Genomic DNA, 13,959 nt, shown 5'->3' with positions numbered 1-13,959 from the left:
CTGGGTCACGCGCAGATTTGCTGAGGCACATGCACTATAACGCACAGGCAAAAAGGCAGTTTCCAAAACGTCTCCAACGTTATCGCGCTCCAGAGATTTTCTTTTCCTAAAGTTTTTAGGGCTGCGCGGAAGGGAACATGGGGTTCACCTCACGATATTTCAGACGCCACCCCCCTCGGAGGAAGGTAGTCGCGTCCGGTTCCTCCCCGGGTGTCAGTTAAGCAGTCCCGGCTGTGAGCAAAGGTTCTGGGCGGGGCTGGACTGTTCTAAGTGAGTTCGGGTGGGGGAGCTTCACGAGGGGAGCCGTGTGAAGGAACCGCCTTTCTCTCCGCGGGCCCTTTTCTCCCCGTATCTGTTTGGACATGAGTTGAGCGCACAGTCGCGGACGGTCAGCCCTGTTCGCAGCTATGGCGAGGAGAGGCGGGATTGCTACGTGTTGCCGCTCCGCTCAGTGGCCGCGTCCATTCCGCGCGGTGTCCGGATTTTAGGGGTAGGGAGAAGTGTCAGCTTCAGGCATCGCGAGGCGTGGCGGCCCATGGCCCCGCTGGGAGGCGCCCCGCGGCTGGTGCTGCTGTTCAGCGGCAAGAGGAAATCCGGGAAAGACTTCGTGACCGAGGCGCTGCAGAGCAGGTGTCCGTGGGGCGGGAAAGGTGGATGGGGGAGCTCTCCGCATCACGTGACACGAGGAGTGCTTTTGGGTGTCACAGAGTGAGCTTTGGAGTAGGGGTCCTCCGTTTGCAAGGCAGGAGGAGCACTGGGTTGGGGAAGGTGGAATGTCACCATTACATAAAACAGCAATCTACGCACAGGAGCCTCAAAGAACCAGGTGACCATCTCTCCAAAGATCGTCAGCTGCAGGTCTAAGAAGCATTAATAATGGTTCCTACCAAGGCACTTTCTATGTACCAGGAGTTGGATACCAGCCTGGGCAACACGGCGAGACCCCGCTTCTACGAAAAATCCAAAATAGCTGGGCGTGGTGGCGCGCGCCTGTGGTCCCAGCTATTCGGGACCTTGAGGCAGAAGAATTGCTTGAGCCAGGGAGGCGGAGGTTGCAGTGAGGCGAGATCGCGCCACTGCACTCCAGCCTGGGCGACAGAGCAAGGCCCTGCCTTAAAAAACAAAAACAAAAACAAAAAAACTCTCTTCACCTCTTTGTTAGGTACTGTGTGCCATTATTAGCATCTGCATTTCACAGGTGAAGAAACTGAAGCCCTTAAAAAGTTAAACAGGGCCGGGCGCGGTGGCTCAAGCCTGTAATCCCAGCACTTTGGGAGGCCGAGACGGGCGAATTGCTTGAGGTCAGGGGTTCAAGCCTGGCGAACATGGTGAAACCCTGCCACAAAAAAAAAAAAAAAAAGTTAAACAGGCTGGGTGTGGTGGTCATGCCTGTGACCCCAGCACTTTGGGAGACAGAGGTGCAAGGATCGCTTGAGAGCCCGGTAGTTGGAGACCAGCCTGGGCAATACAGTAAGACCCTAGTCTCTACAAAAAAATGGAAAAGTTAGCCTAGTGCGATGGCAAGCACCTCTAGTCCCAGCTACTCAGGAGGCTGAGGTGGGAGGATCACTTGAGCCTGGGGGCTGCAGTGAATTGTAATCATGCTACTGTCCTCCAGTCCGTGCAGCAGAGCCTGAGACCCTGTCTCGAAGTAAAATAAAATAACATACAAAGCTAACAACAATAAAAAACCCTTGCCGGTCGCAAAGTAAGTGGCAAATTCAGGATTCAAATTCAGCTTTGTGGTTCATGATGGGCATCTCAGCAATTAATATATAATTGAAACAAAAAGAAAAAAAAAAAACCCAAACAAATTCACCTTTGTCTTGCGCCAAGGACTGGTTTCTTTCTGTTTTATCTGACTGCCTCCCCAAATAATAATACCTTTTGCACAGTGTTTTCTGTCAAAGCAAGATCTTCTGTGCGGGAGCATTTTGCTGAGACCTGGGCTAGGAGAGCAGAGGATGGGGAGAAACTGGAGTGGGGCTCCTCTCTTCTTGAAGGCCAATGTGGTGGGGGTACCAGGAAGCTGCTTTTGGATAGCAGGGGTGGGAGAGCCCAGAGCAGAGGTCACCACCTGAATTTTTCACCACTAAGTATCTCACCACCTTTTCCTAAGTTGCATTTCTCCTCACCTTCAAACTCTGATGTCAAATAGTGGTCAGAAGCACAGGCTGTGGAATTAGACTGCTGGGATGCAAACCCTGGCTCACTGTTGATTAGTGTGTGATCTTGTACACATCTCTCATTCACTCTGTGCCTTAGTTTTTTTTTTGAGAGGGAGTCTTGCTCTGTCACCCAGGCTGGAGCGCACCCAGGTTGCGGCTCACTGCAACCTCTGCCTCCTGAGTTCAAGCTATTCTCCTGTCTCACCCTCCAGAGTAGCTGGAATTACAGGTGTGTGCCACCACACCCAGCTAACTTTTGTATTTTTAGTAGAGACAGGTTTCACCATGTTGGCCAGGCTGGTCTCAAACCCCTGACCTCAAGTGATTTGCCTGCCTCGGCCTCCCAGAGTGCTGGGATTACAGACGTGAACCACTGCACCCGGCCTGTGTCTCAGTTTTGTCATTTGTAAAATGGGGATAATAATAGGGTGATTGTAGGGATTAAAGGAGATAATGTGCGTGAAGGGCTTAGAATAATTATTGGCACCTAGCAGAGGTGCAGGAACTAAATGTTGTTTATATTTATTTTACCAATCCTGGCTTCACTACTTACAGTGTTGCTTTGGGAAGTCAATCCTCCTTTCACAACCTCAGCTTCCTCATCTGAAACATGAAAATAAGAACACTTACAGCCAGGGCAACATAGTGAGACCCCATCTCTACAAAAGATTAAAAAAATTAGCTGGGTGTGGTGATGCATGCCAGTAATCCCTGATACTGAGGAGGCTGAGGTGGGAGGATTGCCTGAACTCAGGAGTTCAAGATTGTAGTGAGCTGTGATCATACCACAGCACTCTAGCCTGGGTGACAGCAAGACCCTGACTCTTAAAAAACCAAAACAAAGAACACTTATCGCCGGGCGCAGTGGCTCACACCTGTAATCATAACACTTTGGGAGGCCGGGAAGGGTGGATCACTCGAGCTCAGGAGTTCAAGACCAGCCTGACCAACATGGTAAAACCCTTCTCTACTAAAAATACAAAAATTAGCTGGACGTGGTGGCAGGGGCTGGTAGTCTCAGCTACTTGGGAGGCTGAGGTAAGAGAATAGCTTAAACCCAGGAGGTGTAGGTTGCAGTGACCCGAGGTAGCACCACTGCACCTAGCCTGGGCTACAGAGTGAGTCTCAAAAAAACAACAAAAACAAAAAACACTTGTCTTCCCATGCATTAAGTGTATCTGTGAGCATCTTGAGGCTAGGACAGGAAGCATGTATCATTCACATTTGTATCACCTAGATCCAAATATGGTACCCAATAAAGTGTTGGTTAAGCAGGGAGGTGGAGGTGGAGGTTGCGGTGTGACAAGATGGCGCCACTGCACTCCAGCCTGGGCGACAGAGTGAGACTCTGTCTCAAAAAAGAGAAAAAAAAAAAAGGCCAGGTGCGGTGGCTCACGTCTGTAATCCCAGCACTTCATGAGGCTGAGATCGCCTTGCAGTGAGCCGAGATCACGCCATTGCACTCCAGCCTGTCCAGCCTGGGCAATGGAGCAAGACGCTGTCCCAAAAAAAAAAAAAAAAAAAAAGGTTGGTTAAGTAAATTAAATAATGAATAAGTTATTTTTATTTATTTTTTATTTAATTTATTTAATTTATTTTTTTGAGATGGAGTTTCGCTCTTGTTGCCCAGGCTGGAGTGAAATGGCACGATCTCAGCTCACTGCAATCTCCGCCTCCTGGGTTTGAGCGATTCTCCTGCTTCGGCCTCTCAAGTAGCTGGGATTACAGGCATGCGCCATCATGTTCGGCTAATTTTGTACTTCTAGTAGACACAGGGTTTCACCATGTTGGTCAGGCTGGTCTCAAACTCCTGACCTCAAGTGATCCACCTGCCTCAGCCTTCCAAAGTGCTGAGATTACAGGTGTGAGCCACTGCACCTGGCTTTTGTTTCAGTTTTTTACATTTGCTTTTCTTAGTTCATTTTTTTGAGACAGGGTTTCACTCTGTCTCTCAGGCTGGCATACAGTGGTACAATTGTGGCTCACTGTAGCCTGGAACTCCTGGGCTCAGGAATGCTCCCACCTCAGCCTCTGGAGCAGCTGGGAGTACAGGCACATGCTGCCATGCTCAGGTGATTTTTAAACTTTTTTGTGGAGATGGTATCTCTGGGTCTTACTGTATTGCCCAGGCTGGTCTTGAACTCCTGGCCTCAAGCACTCCTTCTGCCTTGGCTTCCCAAAGTGTTGGGATTACAGGTGTGAGCCACCACGCCCAACTAGTGAATGAATAAATGATATGTGTTATGGTGACCAAGTCAGTGGAGACAGGTACCTCTGGCTGTGAGAGAATTAGTTTAGGTCTGGGCAATAACCTAATCCAGCCAGAATATTGGTGTGCCTGTTCACACTGTAATTATCACTTTATAGATTTTACCTGTTAGTTTCAGGGCTCTTTTATATTCATTAGAGTTTCATAATAATCCTGTGTGGGAGATAGAACAGAAAGTGTTATCATCATTTTCCGATGAAGAAATAGGATCAGGGACACTGAGACCTACCAAAGTTACATAATACCAGTAGTAGAAATGGGACTTCAGCACAGGCCTCTTGACTCTCTTTCTGGGACCTGGAAGCTCCTGGAAATTCTAGGCTAACTGGATTCTGATCTCCCTGTCCCGCAGACTCGGAGCTGATGTCTGTGCTGTTCTGCGGCTCTCTGGTCCACTCAAGGAGCAGTATGCTCAGGTAGGTGGTGCTCTGCGGCATCCGGTGTGTTGGGCGGGGCCGGCTCCAGGACTTTGGAGCTGTGGCTGCCGCCTGAGTCACTGGCATGATCCCCGTCACCACTGCTGGCAGGGTGGTGGCCAGCTCTTGGTTTTCTGTGAGTGGACATTGTGGGGGCATTTTCAGCTTATATTTCTTTCCTAATAGCCTCCCTCCCTCAGAGTGAGTTCAAGAAGGTGTGCCCAGGAAAGGCTGTCGACACTCGAGTTGGCGGCTCTGATGCTGTGTGATTAGTAAGGACCTGACTGTGCCTCCTCACACCACCCTCTCACTCAGCTGGCCTGACACAGCCCCTGGAACTTTGTTCCTAGAAATGTAGTACAGGCTGAGCATAGTGGCACACGCCTGTAATCCCAGCACTTTGGGAGGCCAAGGCAGGTGGATTGCTTGAGTCCAGGAGTTAGAGACCAGCCTGGCCAACACAGTGAAACCTCATCTCTGTTTCTTTAAAAAAAAAATTTTTTTAAAGTAAACAACAACACACAAAAAAGAAATTTAGTCCCATAAGTTGTCAAAATATATCATTAAGTGGGGGGAAAAAAAAGCCAATACCAAGATGTAGAACAGTATGTAGAGAATGCTACATTTGTCTAAAACTGAAGAGGCACTTTGTGACCAAGAATTGTAAAGGAATTCTAAGTGTATCTGCTCATATATTCGGCTATTTAACAAGTGTTTACGGGGTGCCTGTCTCATGTTCAGCACTGTTTCAGGTGCCTGGGATGTGTTCCTGCACTGCGTGGGAAAGACACGTTAGAAACTGTACCCCCCAGGGAGGGGACAGGCCTTTGGAAGTGCCTAGGCCCCACTAGGGAAGGCTCAGTGCCTTTCCCTTCACCCCTTCCTTCCTCCCATCTCCCCACCACCAACCCACCACCCTGCAGAGTCACTTCCAGTCTGTCTCCTGGATACAAAGAAATTCTGTATCCAGTTTCATTTGGGAAAGAATCCTGCTTAAAATTTTTGCCCCCAGGGAGGGGACAGGGTGAGAGAGAGATTTTTCACTGTAAATTAATGTGTATCTTTGAATTTTGAACCACGTGGATTAAAAAAATAGGATCATTAAAATAGAATTAAAAAAATAAGTCAATAGGAACTCTCAGAATCTTAGACTTCGGAAAGAGAACCTGGAAGGCAAGATCAGCCTCCCACATGGTGAGGAGCCCTCTTGTTGCCCACATTTTGCCCTTGGCCTCTAGGTGCACCCTTCTGGGACATGTGCTCTGGCCCCTCCCTTGGTCTGAGTGTGGCCTCCAGAACCACATAAAATGAATTGTCCCCCCTTCTGTGTGCCAGCTCTGCCTCCATGGGAAGCATTGGGTCATCTCTCACCAGCTGAACAGACCCATTCATAGGGTGGCATCCTGAGGAATTGTAAGAATAACTAAATTAAGTCATTGAATTTTTTTTCCTTTTGAGACAAGGTCTTGCTCTGTAGTGCAGGCTGGAGTGCAGTGGCGCATAATGGCTCACTGCAGCCTTGACCTCCTGGGCTCAAGTGATCCTCCCACTTCAGCTTCCCAAGTAGCTAGGAATACAGGTGCATGCCACTATGCCTGGCTAAGTTTAAATTTTTTTTTGTAGAGATGGGAGTCTCATTATGTTGCCCAGGCTGGTCTCCAACTCCTGGGCTCAAGCGATCCTCCCACTGTGGCCTCCCAAAGTGCTAGGATTTGGGTGCGAGCTACTTTGCCTGGCCTTTTCAAAAATTTTAAGCAGGATTCTTTCCCAAATGAAACTGGATACAGAATTTCTTTGTATCCAGGAGACAGACTGGAAGTGACTCTGCAGGGTTGTGGGTTGGTGGTGGGGAGATGGGAGGAAGGAAGGGGTGAAGGGAAAGGCACTGAGCCTTCCCTAGTGGGGCCTAGGCACTTCCAAAGGCCTCCCAGGATCACTTTCAAAACCAATCTTCCAAAGTTCACAGATAGGTCTTGCTTCTGTCCTACTGAGTCAGACTGGTGGGGTTGGGTGGGGGCAGGAGGAGGAAGGAGCAGGAGTTTGCATTTTTATTTATTTATTTATCTTATTTATTTATTTGAGATGGAGTCTCGCTCTGTCACCCAGGCTGGAGTGCAGTGGCGTGATCTTGGCTCACTGCAACATCCACCTCCTGGGTTCAAGCAGTTCTACTGCCTTAGCTTCCTGAGTAGCTGGGATTATAGCCATGCGCCATCACACCTGGGTAATTTTTTTGTCTTTTTAGTAGAGACATAGTTTCACCATATTGGTCAGGCTGGTCTCGAACTGCTGACCTTGTGATCTGCCCACTTTGGCCTCCCAGAGTGCTGGGATTATAGGCGTGAGCCACCACGCCTGGCCAATTTGCACTTTTTTTTTTTTTTTGAGTCGGAATCTCACTCTGTTGCCCAGGCTGGAGTGCAGTGGTGCCATCTCAGCCCACTGCAAGCTCTGCCTCCTGGGTTCATGCCATTCTCCTGCCTCAGCCTCCTGAGTAGCTGGGACTACAGGTGGCCGCCACCATGCCTAGCTAATTTTTTTGTATTTTTGGTGGAGACAGGGTTTCACCATGTTAGCCAGGATAGTCTCTATCTCCTGACCTCATGATCCCCGCCGCCTTGGCCTCCCAAAGTGCTGGGGGATTACAGGCGTGAGCCACCGCGCCCGGCCCCAATTTGCATTTTTAAAACCTCCATGGAAGATTCTGATAGGCCAGACTGCCCTTGCTCTGTGGAAGTCCAGCACCACTCTATCCCCTACTCTCATTAAAAAGGAAAACCAAAATGAAATGTTCATGCATTGATTTCCTAAGTCACAAGGGGAAATATAAACGACAAGCAGACCACGATATTCCTGGAGGGAAACCAGTTCAGGAGCAGGAGGTGGCTACTGACCTCCTCTTGCAGCAAGGGGAGCAGGTGGGTGATCAAGAAATTGAGAGCCTGAGGGGAGAAGATCTTGCTGCAGTGAGCTCATGGAGGAGCCAGAACCTGAACTGGGTGATGCTTTTCAGACCCCTCCTATCCTGGATCCCTTTAGATGGACCCCTCTGCTTGAGAAGGGGAGAAAGGAGCTCCCCAGGTGGTCAGAGTAGCCTCTCCTGCCTGGGGGGTCCTCTGGGTGTGGGAAGCCTTGCACGTAAGTGCCCAGAGCTAAATGGAGTGATGCTGTTTCAGCAAAGGCGCCAGGAATTTGGGGATGGGAAGGGATAAGGGGGAGAGGAAGGAGACACAATCTCCGTGGGATTTGGGATGGGGACAAACAATGCTAGTGGGAGGACATGGAGTGCAGGAGTTTTTTTTTTCCTTCAGATTTCCCACTTTAGTTGAAGGCTAAAACTTTGCCCAGGGGATGCAAACTAATTTCAGGATTAGTTTAAGCCAGAAATAATTGGGAAGGTAAAACTTGCAAAAGAGAAACCACGCCACACATTTCAAAGACAAATTGAAACAATCTGGATTATCCCCAGACCTTTCTTCTGTCTACCAGTGATCGGGATTTCTTAGTTGCTGGGGCTCTTTCCCTTGCAGACCTTTGTTCTGGCTGAAACCTCGTTAATCCTTGCATCAGCCTTGGGAGAGGCAGGTGAGGTTGAGGGATGGCTCTTCTGCTGTTTTAGGAGAGACCACTGAGGTTGAAAGGCTGGTGACATAGACATAATGTCCTTTGGGCAGGAGCATGGCTTGAACTTCCAGAGACTCCTGGACGCCAGCACCTACAAGGAGGCCTTTCGAAAGGACATGATCCGCTGGGGAGAGGAGAAACGCCAGGCTGACCCAGGCTTCTTTTGCAGGAAGATTGTGGAGGGCATCTCTCAGCCCATCTGGGTAAGAGGGCTCCATGGCAGCATGAAGAACACCTGTTTCCCGAGCTCTTTGCTGTGTCCATCTCTCTCTGTCTCCACTGCCACCGTCCTGGCCCAAGCCCCCACCATTTCTGGCCTGGACAATCGCAGTAGCCTCCACACTGGTCTGTAGCTGTGGCTCTTGCCCTCTGTGTTCTATTCATTACACAGCAGCCAGACTGACATTTTATTATTTATTTATTTATTTATTTATTTATTTTTGAGATGGAGTCTCACTCTTGCCGCCCAGGCTGGAGTGCAGTGGTGCAATCTTGGATCGCTGCAGCCTCCGCCTCCTGGGTTCAAGTGATTCTTCTGCCTCAGCCTCCCAAGCAGCTGGGATTGCAGTTTTTTTGTATTTTTAGTAGAGATGGGTTTTCACCATGTTGGCCAGGCTGGTCTCGAACTTTTGACCTCAGGTGATCCACCCACCTCAGCCTCCCAAAATGCTGGGATTATAGATTTGAGCCACTGCGTGCAGCCCAGACTGACCTTTTAAAAACATGAACCAAGTGACGTCACTCTTCTGTTTAGAATACTTTGGTGGCTTCTCGTTCTCATGTTCTGTTTAGAATACTTTGGTGGCTTCCCGTTGTTCTCATGAACAAAATGAAAATCCTTCACATGAACTTCTGAGCCTTGTGTGATCCAGTTTCTGCTACCTTTTTAGCCTCCTTACTCCTTGAGCTGCAGCAACACTGGCCTTGGTCCTCAAGTCAGTTGAACTCCTTCTGGAATCAGGGCCTTTGCACATGCCCTTCCACCTGTCTGGACTGCCCTTTCTTTCTCTCTTTCCCTGGTTAGCTTCAGCTCAGTTGACATGACACCTCCACAGGGAAGCCTTCCCTAATATTCAAGTCTTAACTGGTGCTGCCTGGCAGGTGCTCCTGTATCACCCTACCCTTTTTCTTCCTCATTCATTCTGCCAGTGAATATTGAGTATCCACTTCTGCCAGGTGTGGTTGCAGGTTCTGGGGATATATTGGTGCAAAAATGCAATGAAGTCTCTTCCTTCAGGGAGCTTACATTACAGCTGAGGATGGTGGGGAGATAGGCACAGAATAAATACAGAATATATCAGGCAGAGGTAAATACTAAGGAGTAAAATAAAGTAGGCCTAGGATATGAGGAGAGATAGGGAAGCGCTGATGTTTTATTAAGGGTGCCTGGGAAGGCCACACTAATATGATGATGTTTGAGGAAGACCTGAAGGAAATAAGGGATAACTGAATGGATATTTGGGGAAGTAGCTTTCCAGAGAGAGGAGGAAGTGCAGAGGCTTGAGTGGTGAGTGTGCCTGGTGTGTCTGAGGACAAGCCAGGTGGCCAGAGTGGGTGAGGGTGAGTGGTGGGAGGTCAGGTCAGACTTCCCGGGGAAGACCTTTGGGACAGCTGGGATTTTATTCTGAGTGAGATGGGGAGTCACTACAGGGTTCTTAGCAGAGGAGAGACATGATCTGATTTAAGATTGAGAAGGCTGGCCCTAGCTGCTGTGGGAAAGATGGGAGCAGAAGCACAGGGACCGGGTGGAGTATTTTTTTTTTTTTTTTGAGACAGAGTCTCACTCCATCACCCAGGCTGGAGTGCAGTGACGCGATCTTGGCTCACTGTACCCTATGCCTCATGGGTTTAAGCGATTCTCATGCCTCAGCCTCTTGAGTAGCTGGGATTACAGGCATGTGCCATCATGCCCAACTAATTTTTGTGTATTTTTAGTTGAGACGGGGTTTTGCCATATGGCAAAATTCAAACTCCTGACTTCAAGTGATCCACCCACCTTGGCCTCCCAAGGTGCTGGGATTATAGGCGGGAGCCACCACGCCTGGCCAGGACCTTTCTGTAACAGACAAAATGACTATGGTTGGGGCGCAGAGGGAAGTGAAGGTAGAGTGGAAATAAGGGGTCGATTTTGGATGTATTTTGAAGAGAAAACCAATAGGATTTGCCCATGGGTTGGCTGTGGGGTGTGAGAGACTATACCAAGGATTTTGTTCTGAGCAGGTGGACAAATATAGAATTATCATTTTCTAAGACAGGGAAGGTTGGGAGGAACAGGATTGGAGAGGAAATTAGGAGTTGAGTCTCAGCCGTGTTGAGGTTGAGACACTTGTTGACATACACTTTAATCACACGGTTATTTGATCACTGAACATCTGTTCAGTGTCTCCCACTAGACTGTAAGCTCTGAGAGGGCAGGCACAGGGTCTGTTTTGCTTACCACTCTAGCCTTAGCACCTAGCACAGTGCCTAGCACACAGTAGGTACTTGCTATAATACTTGCTTAATTGGATGAATGAACTTGTCAGCAGCACTGCCTGACATGTAGTCAGCACTCAGTGGCGTATGTTCAATGAATGAGTGAATGCGTGAATAGTGAGTCTAGCTGCTGACTTGCTCATGAAGATGTGGGGTAGAGCCACACCCCACACTGCCCTGGGTTCTGGAGTCCGCCACCTCCCCTCACTTCTAGCATCCTGTCCTGTTGGTCACCTGTGTCCCTCCCCTGCAGTTGGTGAGTGACACACGGAGAGTGTCTGACATCCAGTGGTTTCGGGAGGCCTATGGGGCCATGACGCAGACTGTCCGTGTCGTAGCGTTGGAGCAGAGCCGACAGCAGCGGGGCTGGGTGTTCACGCCAGGTGAGCCACTCCATGTGTAGGGCACAGGAGGACACAGGCTACCCACCATGTGGTTTGTCTCCCTGGCAGGCCTGGGGAAAGTGAGTGAGGGATGATACAGGAGAATCTGAGGCCTCCTGATTAGGGAGTAGCATGGTGGAGGAGGTCCTGGGGGTCAAGGTTCTCTTGGCTTAACCTAGGCTATCTTCTCATGGCCAGTGGGCTGCTTTGGTAGTCTGGCTGGGACCCACCCCCATGGTTCTTCACCTTTGCTTTCCAGCCCTATAGGGGCTGACAGTGGTCAGGGGCAAACCTGACAAAGCTCACTTCTTTTTAACACACTAGTGGAGTTAGAAGTTAGTAGTGGAGAGGCCGGGCGCGGTGGCTCAAGCCTGTAATCCCAGCACTTTGGGAGGCCGAGACGGGCGGATCACGAGGTCAGGAGATCGAGACCATCCTGGCTAACACGGTGAAACCCCGTCTCTACTAAAAAAAAAATACAAAAAAAACTAGCTGGGCGACATGGCGGCCGCCTGTAGTCCCAGCAACTCGGGAGGCTGAGGCAGGAGAATGGCGTAAAAACCCGGGAGGTGGAACTTGCAGTGAGCTGACATCCGGCCACTGCACTCCAGCCTGGGCGACAGAGCAAGACTCCGTCTCAAAAAAAAAAAAAAAAAAAAGGAAGTTAGTAGTGGAGAGTAAGTTCTGCTGGGAGCTTCAATGGTGCAAGCCCAGGACCCGCTCTGTGGGCTTCAGAAACACAACTCAGGCTTCCTTCCTGCCCTAGATCACTGTGACTTGGAGCAGTTCAGATCCAGTGGGTATGACCACTGCTAATGCTACTCATTTCTGGGGCACTCACATGGTCTAGGCCTGTGCTAAGCATTTTATATGCACTGTCTCACTTTACCATCAAAACAGATTCAGCAGGTAGATGCTGTTATTAGTTTACCCATGGTCGGATGAGGCCCTGGCCTGGAAGGTTAAGTCTCTTTCGCAGGGTCACAAAGAGTGAGAGGAGGGGCTGGCCTCCTGACCCTCTGCTTCTAACTCTGGCACATGCTGCCTCCTGCGGGGACTGAATGGGACAGATTTAGGGATAGAAAAGGACACAACCATCTTGACAGAAAATGAAAACACAGTTGTGTGTGGTTTTAGATGACCGGATTCACCCTCTGTAGGCAGTAGCAAGTGAAGAATTAAGTCAGGAGGGATCAGCTGGGGGGCCCAGGTGGCTGTGGGCTGCTGAACCTGCCATCGCAGTGTTTCAGGGGTAGGGAGTACCTTCTGGGTGAGTAGTCCTTAGCTCTGGGGTAGCAGAGGAGAGGCCGGGAGGGCCCACTCCAGCTGGGGCTAGCAGGCCTTGAAGACTGGTGTCTGTCTGGAGGGCTGGGGCCTGACCTCGCCATGCTTCCTTCACAGGGGTGGACGACGCTGAGTCAGAATGTGGCCTGGACAACTTTGGGGGCTTTGACTGGGTCATCGAGAACCATGGAGATGAACAGCGCCTGGAGGAGCAGTTGGAGAACCTGATAGAATTTATCCGCTCCAGACTGTAGTCGCTAGGTTCTAGGAGTCAGCTGGGGCCTGCTGCGGTGGGGGTGGGGCTGACTCTGCAACATGAGGGGTTCCCTGATCCTGGCCAAGGTGAGGAACAGACAGAGGGGGTTCTAGATTCTGAGGGGGTTGGTGGATGTTGGGCAAGGCAGGAAACGTCTGGAGACCTCATTTTCTCCATGGGGAAGATAGCCATGCTCTTTAGGAGGAGACTCCAAGGGCAAAGGAGGGTGACTTGGCTGTGCCTGAAGGAGAAACCCTGCTGTCTCCCCAGCGCCAGTCCCCTCAGCCTGTGGCAGCCTTGCATCCCGACTGGATGTTCTCAGCCCCTTGTTCTGGGCAAGAACCCGGGGCTCCCCAGTGTGGATACTAATAAACCTCTTTGGAGCACACTCTCAGAGCTGCTTATCTCTCATTTCCCTGATGCCAACCTGGCTTGGGTGGGGTTTAGAAGGCCTTAGGGTGTCATGGTGGCTGGGAGGGGGTCCCTGTTCCAACTCCCACCTGGCTAGAATGTATCCTGCAGAGGTTGACCTATGCTGCACCCCACAGGCAACAGCCCTGTTTATGTTGGAGGTGGGATTGGGTTGAGGGCCTTACTCTCTGGGATAGCCCCATGAAAGGCCGTGATCCACAGAAAGTGCCACCAGCAAGTGCTCCCTCCCCCCCCTTTTTTTTTCTTTGAGACAGGGTCTTATTCTGTCACCCAGGCTGGCATGCAGTGGCGTGATCATAGCTCATTGCAGCCTTGACCTCCTGGGCTCAAGCAATCCTGCCTCAGCCTGCTAAGTAGCTGGGTCTACACACACCACTACATTCAGCTAATTTTTTTCATTTTTTTTTTTTTTTTTGAGACGGAGTCTCGCTCTGTCGCCCGCGCTGGAGTGCAGTGGCCGGATCTCAGCCCACTGCAAGCTCTGCCTCCCGGGTTTACGCCATTCTCCTGCCTCAGCCTCCCGAGTAGCTGGGACTACAGGTGCCCGCCGCCTTGCCCGGCTAGTTTTTTGTATTTTTAGTAGAGACGGGGTTTCACTGTGTTAGCCAGGATGGTCTCGATCTCCTGACCTCGTGATCTGCCCGCCTCGGCC

At 50.2% G+C, this 13,959-nt stretch overlaps 1 protein-coding gene across 1 annotated transcript; it reads left to right on the top strand.

Annotated features, from left to right (window-relative positions):
- Window positions 1–222: 222 nt before the first annotated feature.
- PMVK (phosphomevalonate kinase) lies at window positions 223–13,266 on the top strand. Its single transcript, XM_011928237.1, has 5 exons — window positions 223–630; window positions 4,790–4,853; window positions 8,528–8,680; window positions 11,206–11,335; window positions 12,737–13,266. Exons 1-5 carry the CDS (start codon window positions 536–538, stop codon window positions 12,871–12,873), a joined length of 579 nt encoding a protein of 192 aa, XP_011783627.1. The 5' UTR covers window positions 223–535; the 3' UTR covers window positions 12,874–13,266.
- Window positions 13,267–13,959: the final 693 nt, after the last annotated feature.

Source organism: Colobus angolensis, unplaced genomic scaffold (assembly GCF_000951035.1).
Source record: "Colobus angolensis palliatus isolate OR3802 unplaced genomic scaffold, Cang.pa_1.0 Scaffold77, whole genome shotgun sequence".
NCBI lineage: Eukaryota > Metazoa > Chordata > Mammalia > Primates > Cercopithecidae > Colobus > Colobus angolensis.
The sequence above is the reverse complement of the archived record's forward strand: the minus strand, read 5'-3'. Positions and strand labels throughout refer to the sequence as shown.